General features: G+C 35.6%; 1 protein-coding gene across 6 annotated transcripts in view; it reads right to left on the bottom strand.

Annotated features, from left to right (window-relative positions):
* plxnb3 (plexin B3) overlaps window positions 1-21,441 on the bottom strand; it is a 69,312-nt gene that overhangs the window by 7,231 nt on the left and 40,640 nt on the right. For all 6 annotated transcript variants that reach the window (XM_043247253.1, XM_043247255.1, XM_043247256.1 and 3 more), the window contains 25 exons: window positions 21,072-21,172; window positions 19,676-19,808; window positions 17,390-17,549; window positions 16,710-16,818; window positions 15,242-15,350; window positions 14,251-14,376; window positions 13,907-14,023; window positions 13,586-13,676; window positions 12,415-12,581; window positions 9,797-9,948; window positions 9,432-9,698; window positions 8,601-8,774; window positions 8,149-8,293; window positions 7,673-7,909; window positions 6,680-6,838; window positions 5,658-5,806; window positions 5,413-5,513; window positions 4,252-4,469; window positions 3,581-3,759; window positions 2,102-2,168; window positions 1,499-1,645; window positions 1,258-1,417; window positions 1,059-1,162; window positions 350-431; window positions 85-251 (listed from right to left, as the gene is read on the bottom strand). In XM_043247253.1, coding sequence (XP_043103188.1) covers window positions 85-251; window positions 350-431; window positions 1,059-1,162; window positions 1,258-1,417; window positions 1,499-1,645; window positions 2,102-2,168; window positions 3,581-3,759; window positions 4,252-4,469; window positions 5,413-5,513; window positions 5,658-5,806; window positions 6,680-6,838; window positions 7,673-7,909; window positions 8,149-8,293; window positions 8,601-8,774; window positions 9,432-9,698; window positions 9,797-9,948; window positions 12,415-12,581; window positions 13,586-13,676; window positions 13,907-14,023; window positions 14,251-14,376; window positions 15,242-15,350; window positions 16,710-16,818; window positions 17,390-17,549; window positions 19,676-19,808; window positions 21,072-21,172 — 3,621 coding nt within the window. The remainder of the gene's footprint in view (window positions 1-84; window positions 252-349; window positions 432-1,058; window positions 1,163-1,257; window positions 1,418-1,498; window positions 1,646-2,101; window positions 2,169-3,580; window positions 3,760-4,251; window positions 4,470-5,412; window positions 5,514-5,657; window positions 5,807-6,679; window positions 6,839-7,672; window positions 7,910-8,148; window positions 8,294-8,600; window positions 8,775-9,431; window positions 9,699-9,796; window positions 9,949-12,414; window positions 12,582-13,585; window positions 13,677-13,906; window positions 14,024-14,250; window positions 14,377-15,241; window positions 15,351-16,709; window positions 16,819-17,389; window positions 17,550-19,675; window positions 19,809-21,071; window positions 21,173-21,441) is intronic.

Genomic DNA, 21,441 nt, shown 5'->3' with positions numbered 1-21,441 from the left:
TTTGCAGACAGAGCAGCGTTCAATCACACTGACAGTCAGCAGGATTTTTTTGATGTGGCGACTTAAAGAGGACATCTCGCGTACCTTCATAGAAAGCAGACGTGTAAGGTAGATCTCAGGAATGGCTTTTGCCCTCTCCCTCTCTCTCATGCTGCTCTTCCTGTGTTTAGGGATCTCAGGGTCCTCGCTCGGCTTCACCAGATGCCATAGACGAAGACCTTCCTCCTCCTCTCCCTCCAGCATGGGAGTTTCTACAGCAAGACCAGATGTTAAGAAGAAATGGATCACTTTTTGCTTTCTGAAGGTCAGTAACGAAGTGAGAGTGTAAAGCAAAAAGTATTAAACTTACTCTCTCCAGTCTGATAGAACTGATTTACTCCAAGAGAACTCTGGGAACGAGGGATGAGAGCCACAGTGGCCCCATCAGGAACCTGAGAAGAGAGAAGAGAGAGACTTCAACCATCAATCAACCATCAATCAACCCATGAGTCAAACCAAAACCAAATCAGTCAAACAAACAAGCAAATCGCAAAAACTAAACAACAAAATCAATCAACTGACTCAAAATAATCGATAGACTCACAAAATGAATCAAAAAATAAATTCATAAAATGAACCAAACAATAAAAAAATAAACCAACCAATTAACAGAATCAAACAAAGAATAAATAAAATCAACTCACAAAATCAAGCCAGTTTTTTTTTCCATAAAATCAACTCACAGTATTAACCAAACAATACATTCAGAAAATCAACCAACCATTCAACTTACAAAATCAACCAAACTATAAAAAAAAAATCCAAAAATCAACTCACAAAAATACATTCATAAAAGCAAAACAAATGCAAACAACAAAATTCATGAAATCAAATCAACTTACAAAATGAACTCACAAAAGAAAAAAAAATAAATCAACCAACTCACAAAACTAAACATCCAATTTCCAGAATCAGCTAACTAACTAACCAGGCAACAAACAAGTCAACCTATTAATCAATCAACCCACAAATCAACTAACCAACCCATCAGTTCAATCTGAATGAGCTTGTAAATGTACCTTGTAGTGCTGTAAGGTGTTGATCCGTTTCCAGCGACCCTGAACGATGGCTGTGACGTCGTCATCAGAAAGAGTCAGGTGACCCGCCTGGCCTGAGCGCCACTCTGAACGAAAACAACATACAAAACATGAATCTTTAACAAAAAAAATAAATGTCACGTAGCTGCGACTCGTCTGCATATAGCTATCCAAACCGTACCGAGGTCCAGTGAGTCCGCGGCTGGTCTTTGGGAGTAAGGTGCTCCTTTATAAATCTGGTCCAGGATTTTATCTTTAACCTGAGTGATGGTGTCAGAGTCCAGAACTTTAACAGGACAGGGCTGGACCTCCACACCGCTCTTCACCAACACAGTCAGAGTCTGAGAGAGAAACAAAACCTCTTGTTAGCTTTAGCTTTTGTGTTCTGTTAGCATTGAGATGGAAGTATTACAGAGACGCACCACTGAGCAGTAGTCAATGTCCTCTCTGAGCAGGTGGCTGTCGTTGAGAGTGCGTTTGGCTTTCCCCGTCACTACATCCACCGGTCCTTTATCTACCTGGTATTTAATAGCCCTGTACAACTTGTAGAGAGGCTCGCCAGCAACCTCCTGGTAAAAGATAAATAAATATTGAATCCTTTTTACACTATTATTATTTTATTAAACTATTTTAAAGAAAATAAGAACTATTATATTTATTGAAATATATTGCATAAATAATACATTATTGTTTTTCCAGAATTAATATATTTTAATTAAACTCTTATTATTATTAATTAAAACATATCGCATAAATAATACATTATTGTTTTTCCAGAATATATTTTAATTAAGCTCTTATTATTATTAATTAAAACTAAATTAAATATTATTATTTATTAAATAATTATTATTAATTATTAAATTAAATATAACATTTTGCTAAATATATATCATGAAAAATGCAATAATAATAATAATAATAACAACAATAATTTGAAAGTAAAAGTACAATCACTGATTTATATGAATTTAATATTGGTGAAAGCAAACGCATAGAATTGAAGCCATCACACGCTCTGATACCTTAAGAAAAGAGTAGAGACAGATGGACATCCAGTTGGTCAGCATCTTCTCCACAACGGTCTCTGTCCTACAGATGACGACATGTGTGGAATATGACTTCAGATTAGATTTACTATAATCAGATCAGGTCAGATCAGACAGCTTGTTGTTTTTACACAAACACATGATGCGCTCATCTGAAATGCATTCATTTCAGTTGAGCTAGAACCTTGTTACATTATTTCTGTCTGAAGTCTTCCAGACCCCAGGTAAAACATCAATAGAAGCAATTCATATTCATAGTACAGTGCTCTTATTCGTCTGCTTATTATTACTTATTGAATGTTATTGAATAATGTGTTCTTGAAATCCACTCAAAGTCAAAATACTAAATAATTCATATTTCTGAACTAAAGCTTCAAAACGTGTTTATTGCGTTTTTATGAAGACTAACATTACCATAAATAGTAACACCTTATATTAACTACATGCTTTGAATCGTTAGTTAAGCATTAGTAAATAGTCAGTTCATCCTTTATAAAGCATTGTTCCAACATTAATAGTCATTAGTAAGCAGTTTATAAATACAGCTATAAATGCACTGTTCATGATTTATAAGCATATCTATTACAAAAGAGATTTAAAGGCTCAATTATCTTCCTAAAAGAACAAATAAACAAACGCGGCACAGGGATACAGAACTATTCATTTCAAGATGCAAAAAAATATGAAACTGCACACTTAATTTTTTTTCTATGAAATTGCAGGAGTTTGTTTTTCATTCATCAGGTGTACAGTTGTACGTTTTCATTTTTTGCATCTTGAAAAAAATACTGTGTTCTGTGTTCCTTTGCGTTTGTTGTTTAACTTTTCTGTTTGGAAGATAAATGAGACTTTACTTCATCTCCTTTATAAATCAGACTACTAAATGCTTTATAACTACCCGACTTCATCGTGAATTACAGCAGGAACGTGTTAATAAAGCATTTATTCAACTATTATCATGCATCTAAATAATGAGATTTATTAATGCATTTATTAATCATTTACTTAGACTTTCTAAATGATCGTATTAAACACGGACAACTCCTAAATAACTGCTTTGTAAATAACTTTAAATTATTAAACATCATATGTGCATGCTCATAAATAAGGCATTTATAGATGCACTTGTAAACTGCTGACGAATGCATAAAAATGTTGTAACAATGTATTATAAAAGGATAAATGCTTAACTAATAACTACACACTATGAATCATTACGAAGTGTTGCCCAATGTGTGTGTGTGTGTGTGTGTGTATAATAAAATAGATATAATATGAAAGTCATTTCTAGTTATGTGTAGCTGTACAACTGGGACCACTGAGACGGCAAACAAAGATAGTCGATGTCAAAGGCACTCGATTCAAGTAACAAAACATACGACTGAATGCACTGTAGGTTGTTTTGGGTAAAATAATAAACGTATGCCAGGTAAGTAAAAAGCGAGTGTAAAATACCTGCGCAGCATAAGTTTGGGATTTTTGGCCACGTATTGCTGCACTAGATCCCCCAGCAGTGTCTTCATGACGTCCGTGAAGTATTCCAGCTTATCATGAAGGGCCATCGTTAGAAGAGACGCGACGTAGCCCCTGTCCCTCTGCGAGAAACTCTGCTGCGCCTCCAGAGTATGAATGAACTACAGAAACCCAAAAGAGAGTTTACCCGCATCAGATGTTGAATAAAATGCACTACAAGAGCATACCAGTTTGACCAATTTCAATCAAACAGCCTGAGCTTTCAAAACTCAGCAGGTGCGAAACATCTACAAAGCCTCAGACTACGACGACGGATAAATATTTAATACGCTGAAGTTCGACGCTGAAGTTTCTGCACCGCTGCCTGACAGTTTGGCAGTTAAAATGCAGATAAAGAAAGAAGATAGCGACTGAGAAAGTTAATAACAAAAACCCCTCTTACCACTAAACAGGCATCTAGCCGCACACAGTGCAAAATGAATATTACATTTGCTTTCTTTTTCATCTTTTGTTTACACTTTGAGGTGAAATAACAGCTCCAAAAACAGCCACTGACGTGCCGAATACGCTAGCGGCATAAACACTGTAATTACACTTTTCCTCTACAGGAAGTAAGTGCCGAGATGACAGTGAAAACAGGGCTCTCCACTGACCCGTATAAGGAAGAGTCTGTTGTTGAGCAGGTTGTTAAGCTGACCCAGGCCCTGCTCCACCGTCTGTCTGCGAGAATCAGGCAAATCCAGATTCTGACTCAGAGGCGCACCCTTCTGGCCGGGGAAGAAAACACGCTCCGCGTATGTGCGGTAATCCAGAAAGGGGATGCCAGGACCACCAACGTCACTGCTCAAATCCATCATCTCCGTCATCAGATCTGGAGGGCGGGAAGAAGTCAGTTTAATGGTGCACGTGATGGATGCTGGTAATTTCCATGAATAAAGAGTGCATGTCATGAGTGCAAGCTGTCATTTTCTTTTATTAGCAGTACAACTGTGACTGTCAATAAAGTTAGAAAAAAAAACATGGTAACCATAGCATGGTAACCATATTGCCTTCCCAAAGATCACAGTCACTACTGTAAAATAAAATAATAAAACAAAATTATATTTTAAAATTAAAAACTTAAAAGGAATATCTATCTATCCATCTATCCACAATATACACATATATTTACACAGTAATATATATATATATATATATTTTTTTTTTTTGTTTATAGTGTATATATATATATATTTTTTTTGTTTATAGTATATATATATATATATATATATATATATATATATATATATATATATATATATATATATATACAAACTTGTATGAATGTATTTTTAAAAATATGTTACATGTATTTTAAATATATTTATACATTAAATAATTTATATGAAATAAATATGTAAATATAAATATATACATGTAAACATTTTCAAAATATATGCTGTACGTGTGTATATCATACATAATAAATATACACAGTACACAGACAAAAACAAAAAAAACATTTATTTTGAATACGGTTAAACACTTAATTGTTCGACAGCACTTATATATTAATTAGTGCCGTCAAAGAATTGATTAATTTCACACAGGTGTGTATTTATAATGTATATATAAACATAAACATACATATGTATCTATATATTTAAGAAAATGTTGTGTCTGTATATTAAATTTATCTTTAAATGACAAATTATATGACAGACAGACAGACAGACAGACAGACAGACAGACAGACAGACAGACAGACAGACAGACAGACAGACAGACAGACAGACAGACAGACAGACAGACAGACAGTATGGATGTTGCCGTACCAGTGAACTCTTTCCTGCACTGGTCTCCTACATTTATCTCCAACGTCTCCAGCTGCACCAGAACCTTTTTATAGTCTCTCAGAGCTTGTTTACTCTTCCGCCTTTACAAACAGAGAGCAAACACAGGGTCAGAGCACTACCCCGCACAAATGGATACCATTAGGATTCTGGATGCGAGTTCACGGCTCATCGTCATGACGACAAGCCCAGAAGGGCGAGGAATCTGCCATTTGAATTCACTCTACCTGTACATGAGAATTATAACCAGCACGATGAGAACGACCACCGCGGCCCCCGCTGCCAGGCCGATCTGAGCTGCCAGAGGCACCGAGGAGTGTAAATCACTGTCATACTGCACTAGACCCAAGTCAAACGCCAGGCTTCCCATTAACACCTGAGTGAGACACACACACACACACATAGTTAGCATGTGATCGCAAAATGAAGACACTCACAGTTCTAAGCAGGTGTGATACAACACAGCACGAAGCAATAAATTACATCTTTTTAAAGAGACGGGTTCCAGGCCGCAGTCAGTAGTAAAAACCTCATTTTCATTGCAGACAAAATTATTTTTACAATATCTCAGAAACCATTCTCTGAGGCTGTTTAGAGAAGATATATGCCTTTGAAGAGGACATAAGCCAGTGCGATTTTAATTTATTTAAAAGTGATTTTCACATGCTTTTTGCAATGCATCATGGAACGAATTAAGGATGCACAATATTACAATTATATAATATATAGTCATTTTTATAGTAATTATTTTCATGTTATGGCCAATAAATTACATGCTAATTATTTATACTATTTTTGAAATCAGTCAATTGAATCATATTTTTAATGTTCATTTATTAGTAAATAAAATAAAACAAAGTACAGTAAATGTAATTTGAATTCTAATGCATTTTAAATAATTTTCATTATAATAAAGAGTATTAAATGTTCATTTTAACGTGTGCTAAAAGTAACATTTAACAGTGAAGATCATCTTTAAGTTTCTAGCTTTAAGGGAACATGGCTTTAATGCTGAAGTATTTCTTTAAAATGCCGGCGGAACAAAGTCTATGCTCTTTTAAACACCAAAGCTTTCTGATTGGATGTGATTTTTTCACTTAATGAAGTATTCACTTGGAAAAAACTGTGTGATGCTCAAAACTTGTCATGTTAAACTCAGCTAGACTGTATATGATAGCATCAGAATAACAAGAACTTATGGTTATATTAAAAACATAACAACTAAAGCTGACACTGGATATAGACCGACCTTCAGTCTGGGTAAGTCAGTGTCCTCCAGGGCTAAAGGCTGTTCCTCAGGTGGTTCGCAGTACAGGTGTGTGTTATCTAGAGTCTTGACGTCACACTCCTTGTCTCCTAGCCGGGCCACAACTTCCTCTCGGCTCATAGCCACTGTCAGTCCCTTACCCTTCAGACACAAAACACGCATCCTCAGTTAAAGCGACCAAACTACTGCTCCTGGTGCACAAATGGACTTAAAGTGGAACTAAAATTAAATTATTTTGTATGCAAGTATTTTTATAATACATTTAATAATATAATAAAATATAACAATGCAATAAAACATTAGAATTTAAAACTTTGAAATGTCGCCTTAGCAGCTTAACTCAAATAAATTAATTCCATAAAAAAAGCAATGAAATTGCTGAAATTAGAAAATCTTTTTTTAAATCATAAAATTAGTATTATTTAATAGTTGAATATTTAATTTGAAGTATTTTTATGACATTACTTTTTTCTTAGATTTAGTTCTTTAATATTGGAACTTATTTTTATATATACAGTGTTATCTTATTATATATGTAAGCATAACAGGAATGGACACTCACTCATAGCACAAGAATGAAAACTACATGGTATCAACAGTGCAAGGGGATTACAGACAGCTTCATTTACTTTACACATGAGCAAAAGTATTTTATTGAAACATTCAGTCCACTTTCACTGATGTGATTCCTCTTGCAAGTCATATTTAAAAAGAGACATTTTAAAGCCTAACAGAAAATTTTATATGACTAAATTGATCCTTTCAACTGTTTGGATGAATTCAACCTACATGCTGGTGAATAAATGTTTGTGGTCATTTCTATTTCTTTAAATATTTATATCATAAAATGTTACCTGCCCTCCACGCCTGATACATTGCCATCAAGTAGTATGCATCTTTGCGTAAAAAAATGAAACACTAAAATTTCACAGGCGGACAAATCAATGAAACAGAATTACACAGAAAAACAAGCACCTCTACGGCCAGGACTCCTCCAGGTTTGAATCGGATGGGAGTTCCTCGCGACTCACTGTTGAGTTGGAATAAGTCTGGGTTTGGGTGATACGTGAATGGCTTGTTCTTTATGGTAGGAAAGTCGATGTGCACGTTGTCCATCTCGAACCACACTCGCACTATCCTGGATTTCGGCTCCACCGCTGGGCTCTTGCAAATCATCCTCTCCGAGGTCACATTGGTGCACAACTCCTGAATCTGCAGACAGAAAGAAACATATGCAAATACTGCACCTCCGAGAACATTTCCTTTCATGCGCTTGGAGTGTGAACAAGTTCAAATTTAGTCGGGTAAATGATTAAACAGTCTCTGAATAAATATTTGAATCTGTGAGAATGAATCAAATGTATAAGTCCTGTTTGCATTCGTTTTAAAAACCAAATCTGTGTTTGATATGTAAAACTGGTTGAATAAAAATCGGTGAAATCAGTTTTTACCATAACCAAGGGATTCCTGATAGAAACGTGGGTGTGTCGACGTCTTCTGACTTCTGTCCTCTCTCTAGGCTCATAAGAGACTGACATCTTCGGCTGCTGAACGACATTCAGGTTTTGGCCCGTCACGTATATAAGACGCCCACCCCTAAATTTCAATGAAAATATCAGAGGAAGATGATCTCATGATGTAGGGTAGAATAGACGAGACAACTATAACAATTTATGTCTGTATACGTTTCAACAAAAGAAGATGTTTTGAAGAATGTTGGAAACCAAAAACTTGATAGAAGCCATTTTTTCATATTATAGAAATCAATGGCTACCAGTTACTGACCAGGTTACTAACATTCTGCAAAATATCTTGTTACTATGCAAGGAATGGAACAACATTAGGGTGAGCCATCAATGACAGAACTGTCATTTTTAAGTAGTGAACCATTGAGTGCACATACCCATAGAAACTCTCCGTAGGAGTTGCATCGGTAATCACTGGGTCTTCCATATAGCTGAAGAGAACCTTATCCAAAATCCTCTCTGCTTTTCCAAACACTACTTTGACTGGCACTCTTCCAGTTTGGTTGGAGTGACTGGTGCGACAAATCAGCCGTGTGTCACTCACTTCATGGCTTATAGAAAAAAGGAAAAGAAAACTTAGACAAATGCAACTTGCGGCATCTTTACATTGAATTGCATTCACATTTTTTGGCAATAAATAGATAAATGATATAAAGTGCTACAGGGGTGACGTATTTTGCAGGTCAAAATCTATAAACTAATTAACATTTTAGCAGATCCATCGTCCTTAAGTCAATGGATTTTGAAATAGGCTTTTAGGTAAATGCCTGTGGTGAACACAAGCTTTTAGTTTTGTTCTACAACATAAAATACAGCCAAATAAGAGCACACTTGGAAGTAGCTAATTCTGAGGACTTTAGAAGTCATTACACTGAACAGGTAAACTCATCTACTCACCAGTCCACTTTTACTGACTTCTAGTGTTTATGATTCATTTTCTTTTCAATTGTTGATAAGAAAATGAAAGAAGCTTAATGGTAGTGACACTGAAGTCAAGCAACCGTAGTGTGGTTTTTCTAGTCTTTTTTTACTATTGCCGATTATGTTCAAAATGCAAAAACATGTAAAAGAAAGAAACAAACTTTGCTCCACAATTCAAAAAACAATGCAATTAGGTTTTCGTCTTGGGAACCAAAGACAAGGTGATGCTAACTTCTGGGTTGGCCTATAAAATTCCATCAACAATGCAGCTCTCTAGTGGCGCTTACATGCGACAGGGCTTTGAGCCCAAGAAGGCCTGCAGGCCAGCGATTTGGTCGCTCCTTTGTTCAGTTCGTTGTCCCGTCAGGAGCTGCGACCCATGGACCGTTAGCATCGTGCCCCCAGCTAAAGGCCCTTTTTCCGGCACAATTCGGCTCAGCTGTGGATTCTGATATGAGAACGTCTGCTGGGACTCTCCTTTCTCTGAACCTCTGACGGTGATGACGACCGGTCCGGCTGTGACATTTGCGCTGGCTTGGAGCTCACACACAATACTGGAAACAAAACCAAAATTATGCACACATGAAATCTGACGCTAACTTGTCCTATTATTTGGAGCGCTAACAGTCCATTTTTAACAGAGCAGTTGTACCTGGTGGAAATACGATAGGCCTCGGGCAGAGGGGTGCAGGTCACCCCTGCCACGGTCACTCCTGCCTCGATGTCCTGGAAGCTCTGGCCCAGATTCGATCCCTGGATAGTCAGCAGGATGCCGCCCTCCAGTGGCCCAGTCAGCGGCTCAACCTGCCCACAGATAAAAGTTTGAACAAATGCCTCCTAAACATTTAACTGACTTTAACTGAGTGTTTTCTAATGCAATCTGGCACACTGAACTTAACACAGAGAGACCAAAAGTAGCACACACCAAGCATTGTATTTTTGCAAATAAGTGAAATGTAATTTTACAGCATCGGGTCAATATCACTACAGAATGCCTTTCAACCCTCACAATACGCATACATTTCGGTCTTAATTTCCCCATTCGCTTTATGTCATTCCATAAATAATAGAGACTTAAGTACTGTAGGAACATATTACCTGAGCTGCCACACATTTTTCATTTGTTACTGACCCCACACCTAACTTTTGAACACACTAGATTATATAGATATGATTGAATTATTACTTAAAATATCAAGATGACAGGGTGGACAAGCACATGACGGGGTGGACACAAAAAGCAGAAGATGCAAAGCATGACAAAATAGGACAATGGAACATTTATGCAACTTCAAAAAATACATCATACATATAATTACATTCTCAATCACACCGATATACCCCCCATTCATTTAGTTTTTTAGCCATATCAACTATAATTGAATGCCCACCCTGTCATGTGTATGTCCACTCTATCGAGTCTAACTGGCCGACAGCGTTATTAGCTTACAACAAACTATGAAGCTAAATAGTTAGTCAGGTTGTTGAAGATAATTTGGTATATTTAATGTTACATATTTTGAAAATAATATTCTGATCACTTATGGCATATTGTGTACAAACAGGGTGGACGCTTTAAGCTTTGGCGAAGCAAGCAAGCAAACTCAAACAGAGAAAATTTGTCAATTGAAAAGTCGCCAACTTACATCAGCTGTTGAAATTCCAGCCACTGATGAGACAAAAAAAATCCGCTGTCCAAATGTCACTAAATGGGAAGGACTTTTCTTAAAAGGGCTGATTTCCCAATATGACAGGGTGGACAACCATTTAAGGGACATGGACAAACTCTTCTTCTTTTTTTTTTACTAAAATTTCAATAAATTTCTTTCTTTATTTTGTCATTTTATGATTTGACTATATTCTACTCTTATTCAAATTGAATGAGCAGTGCACTGGACACAGCTAAATAACATGCATCCTCTTACACAAAACAAAAAGAAAAAAAAAATACACCTCAAGTAATGCTTTTGGTATGAATATAGAACTTAGTCTAATATAACATACCCTTTCATGGTTATTTTTATGTTAAGTTGCCATGAAAAATTTGTTATTTATGTACAAGACACCAAAAGGCACTCTACAGTGATATTAGGTATATTAATATTAGGTTTAAACGGCAATCAAATAACAATACTTTATGCCTCAAATCTATGTGAGCAAATCAAATCAAAGAGACACTATTCCTAAATTTGTTTTGCAACTCGACACCAGGGATATTAGACCCAGTCTCTCCAGAAAATATCTGTTTGATAACCAAAACCAGTTAACACTGCATTTTGTCTGACACCCAAATATATATTAACTGTCTTATATCAGCCCTGGGAAGATTAGAAAGAGAGAAAAAATATGATGATATAATTTCTGTTGTGTTTTTTTTAATGCTCAGTGTAACTTGGCACAAATCCAACAAGTGCGGTTATATCAAATTGATTCACATTCCATAAAATACTAAAAAAACAAACAATCTTGAGGTTAAACAACAGAATGGAAAATAATAAGTAATATAACATATAAAATTGATATAAATGTTGTTACATATGTATGTGTATATAAAGAAACAATATATAAAATAAATGCTGTATATGTATATGTATATAAAAATACAATATATAGATACAAATAATATATATACACAATATAAAAATAATATATATATATATATATATATATATATATATATATTTTTTTTTAAATGACAAATAATTAAATTTTAAATTTCTGAATAATTACATGATTAAATTCTATAAATTTTTGAATACTTAAATTATTAAATAAATGGTTGTTTATGAAAAATAATTCAAGCAAGCGAATTTAGAAAATAAAACAATACAAACGCACGGCTGCTCATTTGAAGCTTTACGCACAGACAGACTGCTATTAAAAACACTCAAACTAGATCCTTTAGATCATTCCACAAAAACTGTAAACTTATGAAAAGATCAGTGACTATTCTGACAGCTTTTGCCTTCACGTTGACATTTATACATTCGGGAGAAGCTTTTATCCAAAAGTATATGCTTTAACAATTCATGCATTCCCTAGGAATCAAACCCATGACTTTGATGTTTCGCGACAGCTGATACACTGACAGGTTTATGATTATGCAAATGACAAAATTAGCTGTATGGTTTGCTTCAAATACTCGAGAGAGCCAAATTAATTCCATCGACTCATCAACAAAATACATCTTTAAGGAAAAAACACAAAACAAGTTGTTTGATCGGTGATACATTTTCACACAGTGTACTTTTGAAGTGTGCATATGTGTACCTCAGTAATTAGAGGAGGAGGACAGGTGTCCATGGTTCCGCTGGTGCAGGACTGGTTATACACACAGCCGGGGGTTTCGTCGGCACACCACACACATCCGTAATTGGCCGCAACCGCGCGACACTGGCTGCAGTCGGACTGTCCCACTGAGCAGTCGTACAGCTGCACTGTTACACACACACACACACAGATCACAGTGAGCACAACAGACACAAAACTGTCACGAGCTGCTTCAATGATTCACTTCTTGTTAGACAAGTTGGATGTTTATCTGTCTGCCTGTCTGTTTTTGTTTAGTTATTTTTAAAAATTAAATACATATCAAACAATTTAACTTAATTAACTTTTAATCGCATCCAAAATAAATGTTTATGTAATATATGTGTCCGTTGTGTATATTTATTATGTATATATAAATGCACATACACAGAGAATATTTAAATTCATATAATTTATATAATATATAGAAATCTTCGTAATATATAAACCTAACATATTTTTCTTAAATAAAAATATACATGCATGTATATACATAAAATATAAACAGCACACACACATATTAAACTATTTTTTGTGTACATATTATGTAAAGACTAATGTAAAGTAATAAAATTAGTATATTTGTATATATTATAATATGTTTACATATTATGTGAATGTACTGTGACCAAAATGCGTTCTTGTCTTGATTAACCTTTTTGATCCACTTCAAATGTTGACTACAGTATATTTATTAGGTATATATATAAATACAAACATAGCATATACTTTGTTATGTATTTACATGTACATATTCTTATTTATATAAATAAAAAAATTCTTCTTAAAATATATACAGCATGTGTATTTATATATACATAATAAATATACACAGCACACACACATAAATTATGTAAACAAAAACTATATTGCAATTAGTGACAACGCTAACACAAACATATACACCATACATAATCATTTTAAATAATTAAATATCATCCTTTGGGGTTTATGTATTGTTTAAATATATTTATTAACCTTTTATTTTTCTAAATTATATTTTTACATGCATTTAAATCAAGCAAATCAGTAAAGTAATTTTATTGTTAATTTTATGATTTTTGAAGATGCTGACTTCAAAATGACTGGGCTTCCACTGAATGAAACGTGCAGAAATAATTAAGGTACTCACAGCGGAGATGTGGTGCTGAATCTATGCGCTGCGTCCCCCATTGCAGATATACAGGAGCGAAATATTCAAACTGCTTTCCTGAGTAACGAAACTAAACACACACGCACACACAAAATCAATGTATAATCAGCCAGGTGCATGCAGACAAATTATGTGTGGCACCATCAACAAATCCATGTTTGAATTGCTGTGTTTTTCTGACTGGTGTCATAAATTACAGCTATTATCAGTGCAGACGTCACATGCACAAGTCTATATTAAGTGCAGCGGCTGTGGTGTAATTTGATGCTGCAATGAATGAATGGACGCTATTAATATCACCTGATGAGCGGCACACTTGAACACATGCGTCCCCGTCTCTTTGCTGCGATCCAAGATGGCTGGCAAGCGCAGCTCCTGGCCTTCGATGACCAGCACGCAAGCATAATCTTCCTCATCCTGTTTAAAATATCACACGGCATGTCACACAATCAAACGCTAATCACAGGCCGTCTCCAACCCCCTTTCCCATTCCACATGCATTATCATAAATGAGTTCACCCAGGCCCTCCTGAACACTGGGGAGTAATGGCCTTTTAAAATGCACAGCCATGAAACGTCAAGGCCAACATATTGACTCAGGCACAATAGATGGGGTGGAATGATAAGCGGCAGATGAGCATCACCTCAAATATGTCCAGGTTTTTGCCCTGCAGGGAGAGCTCGGTGTCAAAGCCAACAGGAACCAGAGGGGAGCTCTGCAGGGCCCAGACGCAGGGGCAAGAGTCTGGCCCGCGGGGTGAGGACTGCTCCTGTTGTCACACGCACAAATGAGAATCTCAGTGAGGGCAAGGGTTGGTCAGATAAGAAGAGAATTTTCTGCTTAATGCAGATGAGCTGTGGAAGGTCCAGTGTAATTGAACGGACCAAAGCCATGCAAGTTAACAGCAAAAGCCATTCAAGTAAATTCTGGAATTTTTTTTTTTAAGAATAATACATATATACATATACAGACACACACACATACATACATATATACATACATACATATACACACACACACACATACATACATATATACATACATATACACACACACACATACATATATACATACATACACAGACACACACACACACACACACACACACACACACACACACACACACACGCATACATACATACACACACACACACACACACACACAAATATATATATATATTTGCATTTACAACTCCACATAAGAAATATATTCATAATTTAATAAATTATATTTAATCATTTACTTAGATATACATGGGGCACATGCTAACTTATAAGGCATTAATAAATAAATATATTTTTACTGGTGTATATATAAATATATGGTGCATAATACAATAATTTTACTGTTCTGAAAAAACCTATAGTACCGTACTATAGAAGTAATGCACTGAAATAAACCATGGTTCTGAATACCCATTATTGATAATGTTTTGAATAAATTACCACTTTAGAAGAAAAAATTACTTTTGACCTCCAAGTGTAATAATAATTATTTATTTTGACCTTGAGAAAGAAAAAAAAGATCACTATACATATCATGAGGTCATGACCTCGTTGACTGTCTGTAATGGTCGCATTTAGCGGTAAGGAGAGGGTAAAGCCCTGGGGGAGATAAGAGGGCGAACACTTACCCTGCTGTTATAGATGACGTTCTGACGAGGGCAGCTCTTATCATGACTGCAGAGCTCATCCTTCACACACCAATGACACGGCCACATACTGCTAACACACGCCATGCACCTGCAGCAGATCACATATGATACGATATATATGTGAAAATGTGTGTTATTAGTGAACAGTCAATACATGGGGTCATATATAATTCTAGTCCATTTGTAATCTTAATCACGGTTGCACCAAACATAGTCATATTGGAGGATTTCATTCACTTTCCAGCCTCTTACTGAGACTCATTTAGAATTAAAGAGGTCATGAAAGCATTTCACCCCAAAAGAAAAAAGAAAATTATATTTTGCATAAATAAAGAAAAACTAATGACTTGAATACAAATGCTTTTAATTAGCATTAAAATTAAATGCAGCACAAATACTATCACAACGTATAAGCACTATAAAACAAATTATGACATTTACATTTAAATGAGAATTAGATTTTTTTTTCACATTAATTTGCTTAATTGCCAAAAAAAGCCAGCTTTATTTTCTTAATGACAAGACACTACAGGCAACATTACTTTATTTTATATATTTATTTTATTTTATCAGGTACTGAACACATTTGAGATTTTTGGGCTAATTAGCTTATATTGTCAGACTAGTGAAAAAGAAAAAAAACACAAAATACACTTTTAAGTGTTTAATGTATTGCAGTATTTGTATCTGTAGATTGCAGTTCTAACACATGTCTTTAAACGTTTTAACAAAAGAGTTTTTTTTCTGACACTGAGACATAGGTAGCACTTACATACACCAAACTTATCCATATTTCATAGAAGGGAATATGGTAAATTCTGTTCTGGCTGTTGATGGTAATTTCTGATTTATGGAGTTATAAAGAGACAGATATTCAAAATCCCCTCTGTTTTTTGACTATAATATATCGACAAAATGAAACTAAAATTTTCAACCTGGCTTAATCCAATGTTCAAATTTCAGCTATGCAAATATATGCAAATTAAGGCTTACTTAATTAGATAATGCCTAATTTTGCATATTTAAACAAAATATCAAAAGTTATAATAGAAGAAAAAGTCTTAATATACTGTGATCAATCAACTGAGGAAATGATGGTGATAATTTTAATTACATTTTGAATCAATTAATAAATAAATCTTGCCTTGAGCAAAAGACTTGCACAATGTTTTATTATAGGCTGTGTGAGATTCGCCTAATCAGGTTGCTTTAGTTCGTAACCTCTCATTCTGGCTTGCTTAGTTGGAGCACTAGCGATTTAGCACACGTTTCTAGCGATTATCGTCGATTTGATTACAGAGACCGTCTCTGCATTTAGTAACAAATTGATCCATGTGTAAACATTTCAGTAGGCAAACGTTATTGCGTGTTTTTGCAGATTCGCTTCTGTAAAGGAGAACACGTTTATATAGTTCAACTACTTTAATCTCTGTGCAAATGTGCTTACGGTGAGGTTGCGTTGAGCCGTCCGACTGCTTTACAATCGTAAAAAGTGATATTCGTATGCGAGATGGTCACCTCTCCAAACTTCAGCGCCATTCGAACGGACACGTGATCTACATAAAACAAATATCAGCAAATGAAATAATCAACAATGTTCAAAACTTACTGTTTGACCTAGATTTCCCCCCCTGAAATGTGAGTGCTTGTATTGAATATTTAACATGGATTTAATCATCCATCCACGGTAAATACTGTACATCAACTGCATACACTAGAGAGATACGCAACTCATTGTCAGGAGCTGTATAAGCTTTGGTACATATCCCAGACGGATTGACATTTTCTAGTTGCATAGGAGATAAGCTAACATCCCACGTCAAAATAATCCCTGTAACCCAGATTCAAAGTCCGTAAAATCAACAGAAGTATCAGCAAAAAAATATGCATATCCACACATTCACAACATGCACGCAAACATATTCTAAGAAACTAGCTATCGCCGCATGTGCGCGTGCAACAACGACAGCCGGTTTCAGATTACCAAGCATAAAAAAAATGTATTGTTAGTGTAACAGAAGCATGCTTTCTTAAAAGGAAATGGTTTTGGTTTCATTCCCCTCAACTCAACAGTTGGTTGCTGGGATAAAACCGTCTTGGCAGTGCGATGGTGTCAGCGTGGCTCACCGTTGCCTGGCGGACTCGAGGGGAGCTGCTCTGGAGCCGGTGATTGACATGTGATTCTGTTCTCCATGACAACCGCAGGCTGAGCAGCCAAACTCCCAAAAGCGCAAGATAGAGACTCATCCTTTGACAAGACCGGCAACTGTAGAACTGTGAAAGAGACCTTGAAAGCGGAGAAGAAAAAAAACAGATCAGACATTTAATGGCCATTTTAAGAATGTGCAAGGCCATGGTTGGCGTCGTGAATACTAACGAGAGATATTGTCGATACTTTTGTTTAGATGCTGGTAAGGTTTTTGTGCTTTGCTTGTTAAGACCAAGGTTTGCACTGTATGCAACTGTCTGTTAGTATTGCATAAGCTGAGATCTGCTGTTAACTGGTCAGAGCTGTTGCAAACCTACAATTCCTGACCCCTTACAAGAATGTTACTTGTGCAGCTGAAGACCTTGAGCACAGGGTACTGATGCATTTACAAGTGAAGCAAGAATCTGAGATGGGGCATAACCAAGAGCATTTTTATTTACAGAGCAACCTTCAAGGAATAGTTCACCCCAAAAAAAAATTAAATAAAAAAATAACCTATGTTTTATTCACCCTGAAGGTGTAAAATTTATCCTGACTCTTTCAAGCTTGGTAATGCTTGTGGATAGTGGCCATTATTTGAAGCTCTGTAATTTGAATATATATCTATCGGGAAAATAACCTATAAACCTTCAAGTAGTTATCATGTCCTCTGAAGCAGATTGATGGGTTTTTGTAACAAAAATATTACTGGTTTTCAAATTATAACATAAATAACTGACTGAGAGCCAAGATTTGGCTGACCTGTGACTTGACGTATGATACAAGTTAAATCATACGTAGAATCATAGGTCGGCCAAGAAGCTGGAGTCAGTTATTTCCAAAAATATTAGAAATATTTGGTTTACAAAGACCCATCGATCTTCTTCAGAGGACATGTGATAACCCCCTGAAGGCTTATGGGTTATTTTCAAGATGGATATATCTGATTTAGGGAGCTTTAAAATAATGGCCTCTATCCACCAGCATTACCAAGTTTGGAAAAGCCAGGATAAATAAAAAAACTCCAACTGCAACAATGAAAATAGAAAGTCATATGCACCTAGGACGGCTTCGGGGTGAGTAAAATATGAATATTCCTTTATACGTTATTAGCTACTGTGAAACGATTAATCGTGATTAAAATGAAAGTTTTTGTAATTTTATATATGCATATATTTAAGAAAACTATGCTATGTTTATAGACCAAATTTATAGATCAAAAATATATATGTAAATAATTAAAAAATATATTATGTATGTATGTGTATTTATATATACATACATAATAAATATACACAGTACACATACATATTTGAACCTGGTCTTTATTTGCTGAGGTATATTTGTAACAATAGCCAAAAAGTTTTGTTTTTTTTTCCTCCAAAACTCACTAGGATATGAAGTAAAGATCATGTTCCATGAAGATATTTTGTACATTTCTTACCGAAAATATATTAAAACCTCATTTTTGATTAGTAACATGCATTGTTAAGAACTTCATTTGGACGTCTTTAAAAGTAGTTTTCTCAGTATTTTATTTTTTCTGTACCCTCAGATTCCAGATTTTCTAATATTGTCTAATCCTAACAAACAAAGCTTATTTATTCATCTTTCAGATCATATATAAATCTCAATTTGAAAAAAATACACTTATGAAAAAAAGTTTAATTTCAGACGTGATTAATCGAGAGTGATAGCACCACTATTTACTATTCTCAGTCAGATGCAACGGCAATCTATAAAGCATTTGATTCAAGAAACAATTAGATATGTTGGTGTAAGATGAGTTATCAATATTTCAGCCCATTCTCACAGATGCAAAATAATCTATATTTTCCCCTCAAAATTACAAGCTCTAGTTCTAATGGCTGGCTTTATGTATTTTATTATGCAATAATCCTTAAGTAGTAGTTTATCTATTCACACCAAATGTAAAAACGCACAATATAAACTGGTTGATGTTTAAAACAGGACTATGAAACCCAGAAAATGTTGCTTGCCGCAGCCTTTTTAAGAATAAAAACACTGCTAAAAATGGAAGAGAGAGCTTTGATTGCTTTCTGCTTAGTCACATCATGCCCGGTCAGGCACTGTGTTACATGTCGGTCAGGGAGTCACTTCCTGTCAAAGTGGGTGGCTCTTGTCTAAAAAAAGGCTGCAGTGAAGACCTCAGACGGCAATGTGAAAGCAGAGTGTGGGAGGTGATCTGGGATCAGGGTCTGTACCTGCGTCTGCTCTTCTCTGCTCTGAATGGAGGGGTGTAGACTCTCTATGGACACACACTGTCGCTCGCGGCTGTAGCTCCAGATCCAGTGGTGAGGCTGAGCGTGCCGTGCACAGTCCATCTTCCTTGTGCATCTGATACACAAACAAACAATGAAATAAGGGTCTGCTGAAAGTTTCAGAGTATATAAAAGCAAAAAGAAAAACTATGAAGGCTTCACAGAGATTCTGAGATACTTTATAAAAGCATCGTAGGTCAATGTCTAAGCAGGCAGCATTAAAAAAAAACAATGTTGTTCTGACCCTGTTATTTTGTTAGAATGTCTGAGATTTTGTTTCTCATGTAACAAGAGTGGATTGCCATGTACGCTAAAAGAAACATAAAAGCACTTTTAAAATATCAAAGTAAGCCCGTATGACTCATGCACTGTACTCCAAGTCTTCTAAAGCCATATGATGGCTTTATGTGAGAATAGAATGAATTGATGGGATTCGTGAGATATGAGAGCTACAGCACAGAGGATGATTATTTTGAATTACTTGTGGTTACTGTTCCTCATGTTTCCATATGCTATCAAACGACTTGGAATATAGTACACAAGTTGCACAGATGACTTTTATGGTGCTGTTTTGTGCTTATTTGATGCACTTTGGTGCTTATTGCAGTGTAAGTTGCAATCCACTTTAGTTGTAGAGAAAACAGAAACCTGGAGACTGAAAAGAAACAAAGAAAATAATATAGGCGTCAAAACTACATGGGGATGAACAGAAGGCAATTTCATTTTGGGGTAAACTAACTCTAAAATTTATTAAATTGAAAACACATTAAAAACAGTAATTTTCTGATATGCTTTACAATTTAAATCAACTGTTTTCTGTAATAAATGTAATCAATTCCTGTGATGCAGAGCTGATTATTTGGCACCATTACTGCAGTCTTCAGTTTCACATGATCCTTTAAAAATATGATATGCTAATTTTTTCTTATTATTGACAATGTTGAAAAAAGCTGTGCTGCTTATTATTTTTGTGAAAACATTGTGGAATTTGTCAGGATCCTTTAACGAATAGAATGTTTAAAATAATTAATTTTAAAGTAGAAATCTTTTGTAAAAGAATAAATATATTTACCACTTTTAATCAGTTTAATGCAACCCAAGTGTTAATTTCTTTCAACGGTATTGTAGTATTAAACTATAGACTCCACAGAATAACCCCCCGGTAACCGGTAACACAACTGCTGTTCTGTGGAAACAGAAGTCGTTGAAGAAATTATGGATATCTAAGATCTCCATATGATAAAATGCATATGTGAAGCGAGGGGTGCGGCCTGATGGGAAGGGAGTGTTGAAAGAGCAGGTTGGTGATGTGTAACAGCAGTCAGGTGAGCTCAAGTACCTGCCCTCCAGCGAACACCAGCCGCAGTAGGGATCTCTATTAGACAGACAGGAGTGGCAGTCTAAATGCTTCTCACACTGAGCGACATGGAGCTTTGTAACCTGAAACACACACACACACACACAAATCAGAGGCCCTGTACACCGTTCTCCCATTGCAAAATGATAAAACGCAAGAGGACGCAACTTTTGCATAAGCGAACATCTCTGATTCTGATTGGCTGCCAAGGCGAATCCACCGGCAATTACTCGACAATGCAAAAAACAAAACCAGACTTTCATCTCGAGAAAAAATCTGTCATTCAAATGATGTTTGTCAAAGTAAACGTGTAATCTCTCCTTTGAGAGCATGCATGTAACAGATGTCGTTT

This window comes from Puntigrus tetrazona, chromosome 8 (genome assembly GCF_018831695.1).
Source record: "Puntigrus tetrazona isolate hp1 chromosome 8, ASM1883169v1, whole genome shotgun sequence".
Classification (NCBI taxonomy): domain Eukaryota; kingdom Metazoa; phylum Chordata; class Actinopteri; order Cypriniformes; family Cyprinidae; genus Puntigrus; species Puntigrus tetrazona.
This window is presented reverse-complemented; position numbering and strand designations above follow the sequence as displayed.